The 17066-nt window shown below is 68.8% G+C and overlaps 2 protein-coding genes across 5 annotated transcripts in view; both read right to left on the bottom strand.

Moving 5' to 3' along the window:
• SARDH (sarcosine dehydrogenase) overlaps positions 1–9448 on the bottom strand; it is a 38764-nt gene extending 29316 nt beyond the window's left edge. Inside the window, exons 1-6 of one of the 2 annotated variants that reach the window (XM_059658436.1) lie at positions 9316–9448; positions 4843–5200; positions 3502–3680; positions 2833–3012; positions 2175–2298; positions 1929–2029 (exon numbers count right to left, since the gene is read on the bottom strand). In XM_059658436.1, the coding sequence (XP_059514419.1) occupies positions 1929–2029; positions 2175–2298; positions 2833–3012; positions 3502–3680; positions 4843–5170 (912 nt within the window). In that variant the 5' untranslated portion in view covers positions 5171–5200; positions 9316–9448. Of the gene's footprint in view, positions 1–1928; positions 2030–2174; positions 2299–2832; positions 3013–3501; positions 3681–4842; positions 5201–6810; positions 6957–9315 lie in introns of those variants that run through there. The other variant, XM_059658435.1, reaches the window with a different exon arrangement.
• A 3429-nt stretch (positions 9449–12877) lies between these two features.
• VAV2 (vav guanine nucleotide exchange factor 2) overlaps positions 12878–17066 on the bottom strand; it is a 102347-nt gene continuing 98158 nt past the window's right edge. For all 3 annotated transcript variants that reach the window (XR_009447760.1, XM_059658439.1, XM_059658438.1), the window contains 2 exons: positions 15532–15686; positions 12878–14298 (listed from right to left, as the gene is read on the bottom strand). Coding sequence is in view for 2 of the 3 variants with exons in the window: in XM_059658439.1 (XP_059514422.1) it covers positions 14251–14298; positions 15532–15686 (203 nt within the window). In the remaining variant the exon portion in view is untranslated. The remainder of the gene's footprint in view (positions 14299–15531; positions 15687–17066) is intronic.

The raw sequence follows: 17066 nt of genomic DNA on the forward strand, positions 1-17066 counted from the left end.
TCCCCAAACCCAGGACAGAGCAGCAAAGGTGTGCAAAGGAGGGAGGTGGGAGGGAGGCGGGGAGAGAAGGGCACAGCCCCCCAGAGGAGAGACCAGCACGTGGGGGGCCCCAGCACCACGGGGGTGCAGAGTGGATGGGGGGCGGGGCCACAGCCGGGACTTGGGGTGCGGAGACGGAGCAGGGGCAGCCGGTGCCTCCCTCTGTCCCTCCAATCTGCTGAGAGACGGAGCGGGCGGCACACCCAGGTCCCTCTGCAGGGGGCGAGGCGGAACGCGTGTGCGCATGCGTGTGAGTGAGCGTGAGAGAGTGCGTGTGCATGAGTGTGAACAGCAGGGTGGGCGAGGGTCCCCGCCATGCCCACCCCACACAGCCGAGGCCTGGCCCTGCCCTGGGGGAGCCCCGAGGTCTGAGGCTGGAGAAGGGGAGCCCAGAGGCTGCAGGTTGGGGGGAGCCGTGGGCTGCCCTCCCCGCTGGACAGCGGACTGGGCACTCCTTGTAGAGACCCAGAGTGGCCGGGAGACGCTCCAGACGCTGGCGCCAGGGGCCCTCATGGAAGAGGAGGCTACGGCCCGGCCGGCGGGGCTCCGTGGTTGAGTGTCGACATGTGAACCAGGAGGTCACGGTTCGACTCCCGGTCGGGGCACAGGCCCGGGTTGCGGGCTCCAATGACTCTCTCATTGATGGTTCTATCCCCCCCCCCTTCCTCTCTGAAGTCAATACAAACATATTTTAAAACTAGTAGACAGGTGATAGAAAGACAGAAGAGACAGATACCATGCGTGACAGCTCCGTGGGAAACTGGGCAACCAGAAAAACTACGATTTACCACCGACTCCAGGGAACAGGAAGCCGGACACTGACCGCCCGGGAGTCAGCACGTTAACGTCGCCCTATCGCAGGCACTGACCACGGGCTTAACCAAGAAGCGAAGCCAGACACCGCCCCGCCGGGACGCAGCAGGCGTGGGGAGCCCGCCACCCCTCCGGAGCCCCGCCCGGGGCGGGACGCAGCCGGGACCCCGTGAGTGAGAGCGAGTGCGTGGAGGCTGCGGTCAGAGGCCAGAGGCCGGCTCCTCTCCAGGTCCCAACTCCGAGGTTCGGCCTCGGGGGGCCGGCCTTCCGCCCCAACTCCCCTCTTTCCTCCTGCACAGCCTCCGAGGTTCTGGGGCTGCCGGGGGCACAGCCTGGACCCCCGCGGCACACGGGCCCCGGGGGGCGGCGTCGGTGACTGAGCGAGTAGCCCAGCTGGCTCTGACCTTGAAGTTCACAGAGGGGCCCTGGCCAATGGCTCAGCTTCTCCCGAGAGGCGCCTGAGGTCAGGCAGCAGCGGGACCAGGGCTGCCTACGTCCTGGCGCTGTGGACACCCTGGGCGCCCCTGCCTGGGTCACAGCCCGGCCCCCTCTGCCAGTTCCCAGCGCGAGCTCAGCCGCCGGAGCCCACGGCGGTCTGAGGGCGCCCCCTGGTGGCCACCCAGAGCTCTCCCCACAGAACGGGGCCTCGCTCGTCCTGCCTGCTGAGCTGGGTGACTTCTCTGCCCCGGCGCCCATCCAGTGGGGACACAGAGCAGCCTGAGGAGGGGTGCCCTCAATTACAGGAACTCCATGAACCGGGGAACCCTGTCAAGGGGGACCCCTTCCCTTCCAGTGACCGAAGGGAAGCAGGCGAGTCCGGGGCAGGGCCCAGGCTCCCAGGCCCTCCGTGCTGGGCCGGACCCTACCCAAGGGCAGCCTCGCCTCACCGTCCCCACCCAGACGCCCCGGCCCGCGCTCCATGCTCCCGGCCGGGCCCTCTGCCGCCTCCAGACGCGCCTCCACGGAGCGCCAGCCACAGACTGGGCCACCCACGTGTAAGTGCTGGGCCCCGACCAGGCCCCGCGCCCCCCCCCCCCCCCCCCCGCCAGCCCTCGTGACCCAGCTCGGGCGCCTACCTGGATGCCCTCGATGCGCTCGGTGACCACGTAGGCGTGGTGCATGGCCACCAGCGGGACCTTGACCCCCGCCATCCGGCCCACCGCGCCCGCCCACACGCCTGCGGGCAGAGGCGGGTGGTCAGCTCTGTGCCACCCTGTCTGCCCCGACCCCGGGCCCCCCTGGCGGCCCCCTGGCGCCCTCCCCCTGGAGAAGGGCCGGGTAGAGGGTGGCCAGCGGGCCGCGCGGAGGCGGGCCCGTCCCACCTGCACAGTTGACCACGCAGGGCGTCTGGATGACTCCGTGCTCTGTCTCCACGGCCGCCACCCGCCGCACCCCGAAGTCGTCCGTCCGCACGCGGACGCCCGTCACGGGGCAGTTCTCGATGACCTGGGAGCGAGAGGGGCTGCCACCCGGGGCTCTCGCACCCCAGCCCGACGGGACGGGGACCCTGCTGCCGACAGGCCAGGCTTCGGCGACGCTCCCGGGAACGGGGCCCCCCCAGCCCTGGGAGCTACTCCACACACACACTCCTTGGCCTGGAGACCTGGGCCCCACACGTGGCTCTTTTCCATAAAGGGGCTTTAAAAAGGCTCATTTGACTAGAAGGTGTTTGCGTCTACCGTGTGCCCTGAGGGTCAGTCACGCGGGCGGCAGCCCCACCGACAACAGAAGGTAAAGGCCACAGAAGGCGGTGGGGAGGCACTGGCCCGCGGGGCAGGAACGCGGGGAGTGGGGGAGGGGTACCCCCGCCGACGCGGCATCGCTGCCTGTGCAGGAGCGGCCACACGGCGGAGAGGTCCCGCCGGCCCAGGCCCACGGCAGCGGCAGTGAGGATGGCGCCTGCCCCTGCCTTCTGCTCCCGGGCCCGTAGCAGGAGGGCTGGGCTGGGAGCAGGGCACCCAGGCCGGGGGCCACCGGTACCTGCGCTCCCCGGGCAGTGGCGGCCCTGGCCAGGGTGGTGCAGGTGCCGGCGGGGTCCATGGTCCCGTCGTGCGGCACGTACAGGGTCCCGTAGAGGTCGTCCACGTTCATCAGCGGGTACAGCTTCTTGGTCTCCGCCGGGCTCAGCACGTGGGACTCCACGCCGTAGGCCTTGCCCAGCTAGGGGCCCGGGGGACAGTGACTGAGCCCTCAGGAGCGAGCCCTTCCGGCCACTGTCCCCCCCGCCCGGCTCCGAGGGTCAGCCCTGACCCCTCCTCCAGGAAGCTCAGCCGCCACGCCCAGGGCCCGGGCGCCACCCAGACGACAGACCCCGCTGCCTGGCGTCTCCGCCTCCACGGTCCCATTTCACAGAGAGCGGACTGAGGCTCAGAGGCAGGCTCCTCCCAGAGGCCCAGCCACCAGGGGCAGCACCAGGGTTTCACCAGATCTGTCGGGGCTCCCTCCCTGCAGGGGCACACCCACCCACACGACCCCCACCCTGCACCCACACGACCCCCACCCTGCAGGGTGCACCCACCCGCACGCCCCCACCCTGCAGGGTGCACCCACCCACACGACCCCCACCCTGCAGGGTGCACCCACCTGCATGCCCCCGCCCTGCAGGGGCGCACCCACCCACACGACCCCCACCCTGCAGGGCGCACCCACCGACATGAGCCTCTTGTACTCATCCAGGCGCTGCCGGTTGGACGCGATGAACAGGCCCCCGTTCTGGATCCAGCCCGTGTGCAGCCCCGTCTCCTCCTCCAGGTCGCAGCTCACCACACGCCTCGTGTGCGCCAGCAGCTCCACCTCCACGTCGCTGGGCCGCAGCTGCCACAGCAGGCCTGGCGGGAGGGGCACCGTGGGTCCCAGCGCGGGAGCTGCACCCTCCTCCGGCCCCCCCCCCCCCCCCCGAGAATCAGGCAGCGCCAGCCCTTATCGCTGACCACAGGCAGCCGAGAGGCTGGCGAGGAAATGACAGGGTCCAGGCTGAGCTTTAGGACAGGCCTCCTGGGCCTCAGGCAGCTCGGAGTGACACCAAAGGCTCCATTTACAGAGTGCCTGCTGGGTGCCGGGTGCCATGTGCTGGGTGCTCTGTGCCATGAGCTGGGTGCTGGGTGCCGTGCTCTGGGTGCTGGGTGCTCTGTGCCGTGTACCGGGTGCCGTGTGCTAGGTGCTGTGTGCCATGTGCTGGGTGCCATGTGCCAGGTGCCGTGTGCTGAGGCCTGGGCTGAGCCGTCCCAGGGGGAAGGGTGGCCTGTGAGGCTGGATTACTTTACCCAACACCCCTCACCCACACCGCAGAGCGAGTCTGGGAATGGAGGCCGGGTGAGGCCGAGACAGTGAGGGCCGAGGCTGCCCCCACTGATGGAGGGCAGTGGGGGGTTGGGGCAGAGGCTGACGGGGGCAGTGGGGGAGTGGGGCACAGGTTGATGGGATGGGGCGGGGGGCAGAGGCTGTGTGGCGGCCTCAGGTCACCTCCCAACATGTGTGGTGCTTGAAGGCTTTCCAGCTCATGGTCAGGGCCTCGCCCTCACACGGGTGATGGTGGAGGAATTGGAGTGCTTATCCCTGGAAGCTGGGAGCTGGGCCCCGGGTTGGGGCGGAGGGGCGGCGCCCTTTGACGGGCACTGGTTGGTTAGGAGGGACTCGCAGGCACAGCTGGTGGCCCGGAGGACCCGTCTGCACCACCTGGATGGCCCGCCCCATCCTCCCTCCTGCCCCGGGTCCGCCCCTCACCCTGGTGACTGTCCGTGAAGGGCTTCGCTCTGAACAGACAGCTGGCTCCCAGCTCAGGTCTCCGCTTTGACCTCTGACCTCCGGGGTCCCACAGGCAGCGTCTGCTCCCTCCTCCCCCCACAGCTTCAGAGACTCGGGGACAAGCAGGGCCCCCAACCAGCCCCCCTCCCGGCTCCGCTCAGCTGCCTCTGGCCTGTGGTCCTGGCTCCTCGCTGAGTCTAGTCCCCCTCCCGCCTCCTCCCCAGCCCCCTCCCTGCAGCCGCCCACCTGCCGTGTGCCAGGTGGTCCCCGAGGTGAGGCGTTCCCGCTCCAGCAGCACCGCGCGGCTCACGCCCAGCTTGGCCAGGTGGTACAGGGTCTGGCAGCCCAGGCTGCCCCCGCCGATGACCACCACGTCGGCCGCGCTGGGCAGGGGCCGGCTTGGGCCTCGGGCGGCCGCAGGGTCCTGGGCCTCCTTCAGGGTCCGCTGGTACGGCACGCTCTTCTCGGTGGCGGGGCCAGCCCCGCTGGTCAGGGGACGAGACCCCAGGCCCTGAGCAGGGCTCCGACGAGGGCGTGTGGCAGCCGCACGCAGGGCTCGGCCCAGCGAGGCCATGGCGACGCCAGGTGTCAGCAGCTTGGGGAGCTGGGGAGAGAGTCGGGCTGGCAGGTGTGGACAGGCGCCGTGGCGGCGGGGCCCCCCCACTGTACCCCTCAGGCTCCCCTCCTGCCACAGCCCGTGTGTGCTCCTGCTCATCCGCTGAGGGCCCGCTGGGGCCTGGTGCACACATGTCAGGGCCTGGCGGGGCCCAGGGCACCACGGTGGGGGCCTAAGGTCCCGGCCAGCCCAGGGAGTGGAGTGGGCAGGGCTGTGCTGGCGGGGGAGCTCTGTTGGGGGGAGGGTGGAGAGGAGCAGCCAAAATGAGGCCTGGGAAGTGGGGTTACCCCAGGACAGGGCCGGGAGGACCGGAGGGGACCTGAGAACCAAGGACAAGAAAACACTCGGGTCTCAGAGAACACAGAAGGCAACCGGGCAAGGGTGGGGTGGGGAGGGGCTGTCCCAACAGCTGAGAGCCCCAGGCACTTCCCGGGGTGGGCCTGGTGACGGGGTCTGGCACTGCAGGGTGGTGCCCAGACTGGGGAGACGAGGGAGGTGGGAGCCACCAGAGGGGACGCAGTGGCCTAGGGGTGATGAGAACAGGGGTTGGGGCTGGGGTGCAGGATGGAGTCACCTGGACACACAGCCAGGAGGGCGGGAGGGGGCGGCGGTGTGCACGGGGCGCGGGGGTCACAGGGCAGGTGGCGGGCAGCCCTGAGACAGGGACACTCGACCCCCGAGCCTGGCTCCCACACGACCCCTTGGGGAACTCCCCTCCCAACCCCAGACACAAGTCCTTTCTGCCTGGTCGGCCCCAACGCCCTTTGGGACCCGAGGAGAAGGTGAGAGGGCAGTGATGGGTCTGCCCCTCCTCAGAGTCCTCCCGGTGGACTTCAGGGCTCACTTGGCGTCCCTCCTCCTTCAGGAAGCCCTCCCAGACCTTCCCAGCCAGAAAAATCTCTAAATTAGGAGAGCGTGACGGGGAGCCCATCTCCTAAGGACAGAGGTGCTGAGAGGAGTCCCTGGGGGTGGGCCCGGCCCTGCCCGCGGGGGGGATCCCCTAGTTAGAGGAGCAGGAGGAGCTCGAGGGGTTGGCATGACCCGAAGCGCGGGGGTGAGCGTGCCTCTGCCATGAATCATCGGGAGGGATGCCAACGGACTGATGGAGAAAGGCCCGTCCACTGGGAGTGCGCCCGGGGCACCCGCCTCGCTCAGCGGATGCTCTGAGGCCACTGTCACTCGTTGACAGGGAGTGACTGAGGCACAGGAGGCTGAACCAGGCCACAGGCCCGGACGTGGTCCTCGGGGACGCCAGGCTGTGCTTGGCGGGCTCTGCTGCCCTCCCCTGACCTCATCTGCAGGCGTCACAGGGCCTGGTGTGGGGAGGGGAAGCTGGGGGCCAGGCCTGGGAGATTGGGGTGCAGGGCCCAGCTCTCGGAGGCAGGGCTGCCCTGCCCCAGCTGGGTGACCCTCTCGGGGGGGGGGGGGGGAGGGAGACAGCAGGGAGCTGTGATCTGAGAGGCTTTGGGGGGGGTTGGAGGTTGGGGCAGCGCCCCGCAGTCCTCCCCGCCCCCCTGTGCCCCACGTCTGACACTCACCTGCCCTCCCCCGCAGCTGGTCCGGGTGCGGGGCGCACCCCTCACGGAGCCTGAACTTACCTTCCAGGAGCCCAAGTGGCGTCCGCTGTGGAAGCCGCCTCACGTGGGTGCCAGAAACTCTCCCCGCCTGGGCACCTGCCCCCACCGCCCCCACCGCCTTGCCCGGCCCCTGACGGCCTCTGACCCGCCCCCTCGCTCCTGGGGGGCGGCCACGGCCCCGCCCGCGCGCTGGCCAGTCCCGGCTCTCCACCTGGCCCTCCGCCTTCTCGCAGCCGCTGCTTCACCATGAACCTGCTCGCGGGCCCTCCAGCCCTTCCCACCCCCTCGCCACCAGGGGTGAGGGTGCAGGACCCGCGGGTGCGGGTGCGGGGTGAGCCTCCACCACCCTGAGCCGTAGGGGCCAGGGGAGCCCCCGCGCAGGCTGCAGGGCCAAGGGGCGGGGCGGTCCCTGCACGGCCCTGACCTGGTGGACCCAGCGGACCTGGCGGGACCTGGTGGACCTGGTGGAGGGGCGGGAGCTGGCCCAGGCCCCGCCACCGCACCGCGGCCGGTGGTCCCGCCCACCCAGCCCAACTATCGACCGAGCGCAGCTGCCAGAGGCTGACAGATGTCCCCCAACTCCGGGCGGTCCCAACCCCGCCCACCGGGGAGCGCCCGCCCGCCTGGCGGCGTCTTCCTTCCTGAGCAGCGGAACTGGGCTGCCCCGTCCCTGGCCAGTCCCTCCTCGCCCCTCCCCTGCCCGGTCCCTGGCCAGTCCCTCCTCGCCCCGCCCCTCCCCCGGCGCTGTCCCCCCTCTCCCCGCCCGCCCCGCCCCCGCCCCGCCCCGCCCACCACCCAGGACGCGCCGCCCAGACCGCGGGTCGCTGGGGCAGCGGCCTAGAAGGCAGCTCCGAGGGCGGCAGAGCGGGGCTGCGAACCCCGAAGCCCCATCGCCACCCCCGGGGATGGGTTGGTGGCCTCACTTCCGCTAAGACAGGGGTCCCAGGCTGCTGCCTGCGGGGACCGCGCACCCTGCCTGCTCTTCCCGCCGAGCTCCCAGGCGGGGCCCAGGCCGGCAGGACACACACACACACACACACACACACACACACACACCGCCTTCTGCGGGCCCTTGGGGAGGTGGCCCAGAGCCTCAGCACACAGGCCTGGCCGCCTGCCCTTGCCCACCCACAGGGCGGCGCTCCCTGCCTTAGCCGCAGGGCAGTCTGGCTGCCCCCTCCCCGCCTGTGCCCCTGCGCTGCCTGCTTCCTGCCCTGCAGAGCGCCCATCCCCCGGGGACGGGGTGGCCCCTGGGTCTCTGGCTTTCCCACTGCACAGCGCCTGGCTCCCGGGACAGGGATGCCGCCCTCCACGCTGATGTTGGGGGAACGGGGAGGCGGGTGGGGAGCCAGCTGCCTTGGCCACACAGCAAGGCAGACAGACGAGAACCCTGCGCCTGACGGCCGGGGGCATGGTGCCTGGTGCAGGCAGGGGAGGCGCCCAGAGAACTCCGGGCAGGACACGCACACCTGTGCACGTGCAGCACGGGAAAAGGTGCTGGCGGAGAACAGGCCCCCTGGCCCCACTGGGTTAAGTTACGGCCAGTGGACAGCAGAGGCATGCCAGCCGCTGGGACGGATACCGTCCGTCACATAACTGGGTTCATATCGTCGGCACCGGGCGGTCCTCCCTCTTGCTGCTCCCTGGTCTGCCCTCTACTTCTACTGAGCACCTACTGCGTACAAAGCACGGCCTGGACCAACAGCAGGGACCCAGTCCCGGCCTTCAGGGGACTTGGGGTCCCTCCAGGAGGAAGCGAGGCAGCTGTGCAGCGGCTGCTCCCGAGCAAGGGGTCCTTCCTCCCAGCAGGAAACCCAGGAGGGTGTCCTGGAGGAGGTGGCCTGGGCGCTGGCCTGACCAGGTGTTGCCACCGTTCTGAGTCCTCACCACAGGGACAGAGCCCATCACTCAGTCCCTGGCTCTGCCAGCACCAGGCTTCCTAGGGGTGGTTCAGGGTCCGGGGCTGGGAGGACACCAGCCCGGTCACTGGGCGGCTGGCCTGGGCAGCCGCCTGAGTCAGGGCCGCACTCACCCGATGGGTGAAGGACAGGTCAGAGGGTGAGGAAGGGCATGGCCTGTCCTCCTGAGAAGGCTGGGCGCGGTACACGGGTAAGTGACGCACTGAGCACCGTAGCCCTGGGCAGCAGCTGGGACAGCCTGCCTGCCGTGGCCCCGCACACAAGTCAAGCAGCTGGTGCCAACCATCACCTGCCAAATGGGCAGCTGTGGCCCCTGGACTTTGGATCAGGGGCGGTGGCTGAGGGCCAGGCCTGGCTGTGGTCAGCTAGGCCACCGATCGGGCCCTGGCGGGGTCTGGGGGAGGGGCGAGCCCCTCGGCTCCCCTGGGTGCTGGAGGGCACAGCTCAGGAGGTGGCCAGGCTCCAGTGAGGGGCACCCAGTGAGGGTCCTGCTGCCAACCTGCTGTACCACCTGGGGCGGGTCCCCCTGGCCGAGCCTGTTTCCCCACCGGGCAAGCGGGGACGAGAGCCCTGCAGGGTCCGCTGAGGGAAGGCTCTGTACATTTACCTGTGCTGTCCTGTCCTGTCCGTGCTCTTGGAGAAAACCACGTGCCAGTCAGAAAACCACGATGTTCCCAGGCCCTGACCCTCCCCCACCCACGCAAAGCGGGACGCGCCCCTGCCTGCGTGGCCGCCCTGAGACAGCCCCTCTTGTCCAGTCGGCCCCACCTGCAGGCCCCAGCCCGCCCTCTGCCCCGCCTGCTCGCACGCTCCCCGGCACAGGGAGGCGTCTGCAGGCCGAGTGCTGACTGGGCGGAAGTCCAGGGTGGAGCAGGGGGAGGGGCCAGGGGACACTGCCTGTGGCCCTGAGGGACGCTGCCTAACCGCACACGCGTTGGCATCTGACGGAGGAAGTGGCGTCAGCCACACCTGGCCCCGTGGCCTGTGGGCGGTGCACCTGGAGCACCCGCTGGGCGGGCAGTGTGCCCAGCACTGAGTGAGAATGACTGCCGCCCATTGTAGGGATGGGGAAACTGAGCCTGGGCACAGCCTGGGCACAGCCTGGGTGATGTGTGGCCCAGGGGAGGGTCCGGAGCACCTCGGGAGGGAGGGCGGGGTTTGCACTAAGTGTGAGCCTTTAAAAAAATGATGACAACTACCCCAACGGCCGCGTGAAGGCCGGTGTTTATTGTCCGGGGTAAGTGGTGGATCTTTGGGGGCAGGAGGGCTCCTTCTTCCCCCGACGCCCACACAGGGGGCAGGTGGGACCGGCTCGGGGCTCGGCCACTTGGACACAGGCGTTCCCAGGAACGGGGGCACCCCCGGCACCCCCGGCAGGTGTGGGCAGCTTCATGGGGGGCTCCCACCTCAGCCCATGATTTGCCTCGAGTGTTACTTGTGAGTGAAACGTGGAGGTGAAATTGGTCGCTTGCCATGGCTGAGCCCGTGGGGGCCGGTCGGGCCCAGTGCTTCATGTCGCCCGAGGGCACAGCGCCCACAGTTGGGGCACCACCTCTGCCCACGGGGAGACGGATGGAGCTTCGAGGATCTCCTGGCCATGGGGTACGGGTTGGGGCGTGGGTCCCCTCTCTGAGGGTAGCGGGAGGGAAAGACACAGCAGCCAAGGGCACCAGACCCCACAAACACCTCCCCGCCCCAGCTCCGTCAGCCGCGCCCTCCGGGCCCCCGCGCTGGCCGCCCCGGCTGTGGCTACATTTGCGGGAGGTGCCCAGAGATCTCCTATGAAAACCCAGTCTTCCCAGCTTCGCCTATAGAGCTGGGCCACACCCTGGCCACACACACTCAGATGGGGCCCATTGGGTCCAGCTGGCCAGGCCCCACCCGGCCTCTTTGCCTCTGACCCCTGACCAGGACCCCCAGCCACTGGAGTGGTGGAGGGGGCAGAGACAGCTTCCTCTCTCCGGCTCCAGGGGCAGGAGCACCCCCAGAGGGGACCCTAGTGGAGGAGGGTCTTGCAATGACAGAGGGGGAGGCTGAGCCTTTGCAGGGAACACCTCCCCCTGGTGGCCACGTGTGAGTACAACACCTGGGAGAGCTGACCCCAGGAGGGACCCTAAGACCAGCCTGGGGGGATCCGCACCGGGAGGGGCAGCGTGGGCCCAGCCGGCTCACACCTTCTCCGCAGGGAGCTCCCGCACGGGCTCTCCCAGAGGCACCTGCTCACCGTGCTTGACGCCAAGTGGGGTTTTATTTCATCTTTTTCTTTTAATTTATTGACGAGAGATGGAGAGGAGGAACATTGATTTGTTGTTCCACTGATCCACATGTCCACTGGGTGGGTCTCGTGTGTGCCCTGACCGGGGAGGGGACCCACAGCCTTGGTGTCCCCGGAGGACACTCTACCCAGCGAGCCACCGGCCAGGGCTCATGTTCTTCCTCTTCGAAGTCCAGGTGAACCGTCCAGTGAGTTTGTCCCGGGCACGTCCCGGGCACCGGCTGCTTCCCATCCTGTTTCTGGAAAGTGAAGGCAGCACCTGGAGCCCTGGCCGGCGGCTCACCTGGGGGACTTCCATCCAGGGGCGTCGCTACAGCTCGGGACACAGGCTCCGGTGGCCCTGCCCCGGGGACCCGCAGCTGTCGGCATTCGGGGCCGTGGTGCCTGGTGCCCGGGCGGCCAGCCCTCACCCTCACCGACCGGGAGCGCCCGGCTGCCATCTGCCTCCAGTGTCCCGGGTCACCCTGGGCCTGCAGACCCCTCGTCCCTGCCGACACCACCCCGTCCACACTCGGGTCCTCCGACAGGCGGGCACCCACCATCCCTGGGTCTGAACCCACAGCAGATGCTCTGATGCCCGCCCCCCAGCGGCCGCCTGTGGCTGCAGCAGCTTCCCCTCAGGCCACCGGCTCTCTGCTCCCCGGAGCTGGTGTGGGAACCAACAGGCCCGAGGTGGCTCCGGCTGTGAAATTCCCAGGGAGGGGGCGGCCTGTGTCATCTCAACTATCTGAACCCGCCTCCCTCCTTCGTAACCAAGTCTGACACCTGCCGAGTGCCAGCCGCGACCCAGGTCCAGGCTCAGCTGATCCTCACGGCCCCGTGAGCCAGGTCCTGCGGCCGCCTGCCCGCCCCACAGCCACACTCCCGTCTCCTCAGTAACAGGCCCACACTCCCAGGGGCCGGGTGCCAGCTCAGCGCCTGCATGCCCGGCCCTCGCAGCCAGCAGCGGCCGGTGCCCCGGCTCCGGGTGGGGAGGGGAGGGCACCCTGCGGCCGGGTCCGCTCTGCCCGTGGCCTCGGTGGCAGGAGCTCCAGCAGCCGCCTTGGGCCAGGATGGGAGTGAGGAGGGCAGTGCAGGTGGCGAATGGGAGACGGGGTGTGGGGGGCTCCACGCCTCTGGATGCTGCCCCGAGAGGGAGAAAGGTCTCCACCTGCTGCTTCCTCTGCCTGAGGCCCAGCCCCACCCTCAGGAGAGCAGTCATTCTCTCTCGCCTGTGGAGAAGCGGGCTGGGAGGGCAAGGGCACGGGCAGGGCTGGGGTTCGAGTCCACCCAGAGGGAGGACAGCAGAGGGTTCCCCAGAAGCCGGGCGCTGTGCCAGCCGGAGGAGGCGCCCGGTTGGTGGCCCTGGCATCTGCCCCAGGCGGGGCCACCCCAAGGCCTGTGCCTGCCCCAGGCGTGTCCCAGGAGACAGACACGGGGAGCCAGGAGTGCGGCCACGCCCCTCCCGCAGGAAAGAACTTGGGTTTATTTGCAGTAAAAACCGTGGTCTGGAAAAACCTCCTGGCAAATGTACAGTCTGTGTTCCATTTGGGGTCGCCCCCAGCTGTGGGACCCCGGGCTTCTGACCCACATGCGTCGGGCTCCATGTTCACAGCCAATCCCAGGCCCCGGCCTGCAGCCCCTCCAGAGGGTGCCCCGCCTCCTGCCTAAGGAGCCAGAACCGGAACCGGAACCGGCCCATCCCCGCCTGCGCCTGGCCCGCCTCCCCTCCTGCCCCAAACCAACCAAACCAAGCCCGTGTTTCAAAACAGAGAAAACCATCGCAGGAACCGGGACCCGAGTCCGCCTTCCCAGTGGCCCAGGTGCACGGGCGCTTCGTGGTGGCCTCAGATATACACACTTTCCCGCTCTTAAAAATCTCTTCCTTATATTCACAGACACATAACAGGAGCTCTGGACGAAATAATTACAAACTTCTTTTTCCCTTAAAAAGCAAACAAGCCAAACGAAAAACAAACAACAGAACCTTCGACAGCAGTAAACAGAAAGGGGCTGGTCTCCCCCCGCGGGGCTCGCGGCCGGGGGTCGGCGCAAAGTGCTGGGTGCGCCCCGGTGGCCGGATTCTTCCCCCCTGGCTCACCGCCCCGACCGCGACCCTCACCCGTCTCCAGCCCCTGCCAGCTGCCCCCTCTCTTCTCCGCTGCCCGCCACCCGGACCCTCCCGCCTCCTCCCCAAGCCCGGGGCTGCGGGGGCCCAGCCTGGCCCTGCTCCTGGCACAGGGCCGTGCAGCTGACCAAGCGGAGGAGCGGACCATGGCGCCCAGGCCCCGGGCAGCCCTGGCATGGGGCTCGGAGGGAGCATGTCACTAGGTCTCATGCAACATCCAGGCAGGGAGGGTCTGGCCGAGCAGCCAGAGGCCAAGGCCAGGGGAGGCGGGAGGGGGCGCCGCAGGGCAGAGCCCCCCAAGAGCACTTATTTCGGGGCCCGTTCACGAGCTATGGGAGCTCCCGGCAGGAAGACCCGTCCAGGGCGAGACCCCCTTGCAGGACACAGGAGACCCCGAGGGCACCCCGCACGGGAGCGTGGCGCCCCCTGCTGGACAGGAATGTGAGCAGCAGGGACAGCAAGGGGACGCCGTGTTCTTCCCGCCCGCATCGGGTCTCCAGACGTCTCCCGGCAGCAGGCAGGACAGACAGCCTCGGGTTCGGGCAAAGACAGTACCATCGACCAGGGGGCAGGGGGCAGGGGGGAGGTCCCTCGCTCCCAGGGCACCTTCCTGAGAGGTGCCGGCGGGGGGCCGGGGGGGGGGGTTCCTCCGCATGCCCTGGGGCAGAGGGACACGGGGAGGTCAGGGGACGGCCAGGCCCCTCCAATGCCCTCTCCTACGCCCGAGTCACCCTGGGAGCAGCAGGAAGCAGGAGGGCTGAGTCCAGGGCTGAGCGAAGTGGGGGAAGCCACCCCCCCCCGCCCCCCACGGCATCAGCTGTTGCCGCCCAGGCTTCTGAATGCCGCCCGGACAGGACGGAGCAAGACGAGCTCCACCCTCGGCTGCCGCCCGGCGCTGGCCCACTCGACCCGGGCGCTCTGGCCTCGGCGCTCCGGCGGGGCAGCCATGCAAGCCGCCCGGTTCCTCTATGTACAAGCGGCGAACCCAGGACAGGCCCCGAGGGCAGACGGGCGGGGCACGGTTTGCGGTTAGGACTCTGAACACCCTCCCCATCCCCGTGGGCTGTTGGAGATGGAAGGTCGGCAGGCATGTCCCCCTCTGGGTCCCAGGACTGGACGCGGACGCCCACAGCAGTCCCCGAGTCCTGCCTGCGTCCCTGTCACTGGATGCCCTCCTCTTCCACGTAGGTTGAAGGAAACCAGCCGATCTGAAAAGAAGGAGACGGCAGATCACTGTGTGCGCGCGTGTGTGTGTGCGCGCATGCATGTGCGCGTGCGTGCGTGTGTGCATGCATGTGTGTGCGTGTGCGCGCGTGCGTGTGCGTGTGCATGTGTGTGTGTGCATGCACACGCGCCATGCGTGCTGGGACAGGGCGAGGACGGGCTGTGGAGGTGGGGGTCCTTCAAACGGCGATGCCAGCCTGGAGAAGAGGTTGAGAGCCGGGTGCAGCCCCGGCCCCGAGTAGGTGGGGCCCCGAAAGGCACAGCCCTGAGCCGTTCACGCCAAGCCCGCCCTCTCCAGCTGCCGCCAGGAAAATAAACACAGCCTCTGGGGGAAGAGCATTAGCCAGAGCCTCTCCAACGGCAACTTTCCTTTCATAACAAAATTGTTTTTATTGATGTCAGAGAGGAAGAGAGAAGGAGAGGGGGAAACATCAATGATGAGAGAGCATCATGGGTCGGCTGCCTCCTGCACGCCCCCCACTGAGGATCGAGCCCAAAACCTAGGCATGTGCCCTGACCGGGAATCGAACCCTGACCTCCTCGTTCACGGGTTGATGCTCAACCACCGAGCTACACCGGCCGGTGTTAAGAAAGAGAGTGGAATGAAGACGTGTCCCCATCCAACAAAAGCTAAGGACCGACAGACAGACTCGCACGGAGCACAGCCCAGGAGGAGGGAGAGCCGGCAGCGGGAACTGGTCTTGGGCGGAAATAGGAGGACGCCGGGAGGACCCAGGAAAAGTGAATCTAAATGCTCAGACTGCCTAAAGCAAGTCGTGCTATGGGTGCTATGGGCGCTATGGGCGCTGTGGGCGCTGTGGGTGCTATGGGCTAAAATACGTAGAATAAGACACAAGCGGCCGGTGTGGCTCAGGGGTGCGCGGTGACCCGCAAACCAGGAGGTCAGGGTTCGAATCCCGGTCAGGGCCCAGGCCCGGGTGGTGGGCTCCATCCCCAGTGTGGGGCGAGCAGGAGGCAGCTGGTCCATGATTCCCTCTCATCACTGATTGGTGTTTCTCGCTCCCTCTCCCTTCCTCTCTGAAATCAATAAAAATATGTTTAAAAATAAAAACAATTTTTTGAAGATACATGACAACACCTTCCCCAGAGCTGGGGAGCAGGGGGTGGGGGGCGGGCAGTCAGAGACTGAGGCCTCCGTCGGGGGAAGGTGGCCCTCAGCAGGGGAGGCGGGGGGGGGGGGGGGGGGGCAGACTCACCCGGCCGTTCGTCTCGCCCCGCCACCAGCCCTGGTCCCCGCCGATGCGGCTGTAGATCCTCACCACGTCGCCTTCCCGCAGCGAGAGCTCCCGCAGGTCCCGGGCCGCGAAGTTGTACCTGGCCACGGCCGTGCCGATGACGCGGGGCGTGAACACTGGTGGGGAGAGGGGCGGCGTCACCGGGCTGCGGGCAGGGCCCAGCCGGGGCGGGGGGACGCTCGGGCCGCGCTGGCTCTCTCTCCCCAGGCGTCTGGCCCATCCCCGGCGGGAGGCCGGGTGGCATAACGGCGCTGGAGGGACAGCCAGGCCCCAGACCCGGGGCCCCTCGCTCCTCTGTGGTCTGAGATCGCCGTGGAGGGAACCAGAGCGGGCACCACCCACCCTGGGAGCCATCGCAGGCCATGACCGCGCTGCCACGGGGACAGGGACAGACGCCGTGCTCTGACCATCACAGCGCCTGCGAGCCCCCCCCCCCCCCCCGTGGGTCCGGTGCACGGGCGCCACAGGCCAGGGGACAGCTCCCAGCCCTCACTCCGATGGAGCACCCTGACGGGACCCCAGGGCACGGTGCCTGCCTCCCTCAGGCCCCCCTTCCAGGGCCCCAAACTGGAAACCCCGCTGGACCCGCTTCCCCAGGACCCAGGAGTCCTGATGGGCAGGTGACAGTGACCGCGACAGAGGGGGAGCAGGCACAGCAGCTGGGAGGGCTCCAGCTCTGGCTCTGGCAGCGGAGGGAGGGCCGTGTGGTCGGCCACCGAGACCCCGTCCCCCAAGTCCCCCCACCCCTCTGACAGCACCGAGTGGGGCCGTCTGGGTCTGCTCCCTGCTCCCAGGGCGGCCGCCTGGCCGTCAGCCGCTACCAGAGGCAGAGCTCTCGGTGAGCAACGCGGGACGATGGCCGAGCAGCTGGGGAGCGGCCATCGGGTGAGCGTGCTGAAGGGTGACAGCAGTGAGCGCAGCGCCGAGCCTGCCGGGGTCCTCGGGTGCAGCAGCCCCGCCTGCCCCCCCAGCCCCCCGCCGCTGGGACACCTGCAGGCAGGGGTGGGCCAGCAGGCAGCCCGTGCCAGGCCCCCACGCCCCGGGGCAGCGGTACCTGACCAGAAGGGAGCGGAGGAGCCCTGAGGACTGAGAAAAGAAAAGTTGTAGGAGGCGCAGGAAGCTGCAAAGAGGCGAGAGAGAACGTGAAAGGGGGCAGAGGAGCGTCCACGGGACCCACCGCACACGGTCGCAGACGGCAGGGATGGGGCCCAGGCCGTCCTAGGAGCTGGGGGCATGGGGGGGGGGGGCTCAAGGTCCACCCGGGCCAGGCACAGTGGCCACCTCTGTGGTGCCCTCCCCCCAGTTCAGCTCTCTGCACCTGCCCCCAGAGAACAAATCGGGCCGCCTCTCCCAGGGGCGGCCCCTTGCCCAGCACACAGTAGGTGCTCACTAAAGGCCCGCCATGCCTCTCCTGGCCTGCTCTGCCCGGGTGGACCCACGGCTCTGCAGGTCCTGCAGGCTGGGGGAAGCGGGTGGCTCAGGGTGAGTCCTGGGCT

The sequence above is a fragment of the Myotis daubentonii genome, chromosome 11 (genome assembly GCF_963259705.1).
Source record: "Myotis daubentonii chromosome 11, mMyoDau2.1, whole genome shotgun sequence".
NCBI lineage: Eukaryota > Metazoa > Chordata > Mammalia > Chiroptera > Vespertilionidae > Myotis > Myotis daubentonii.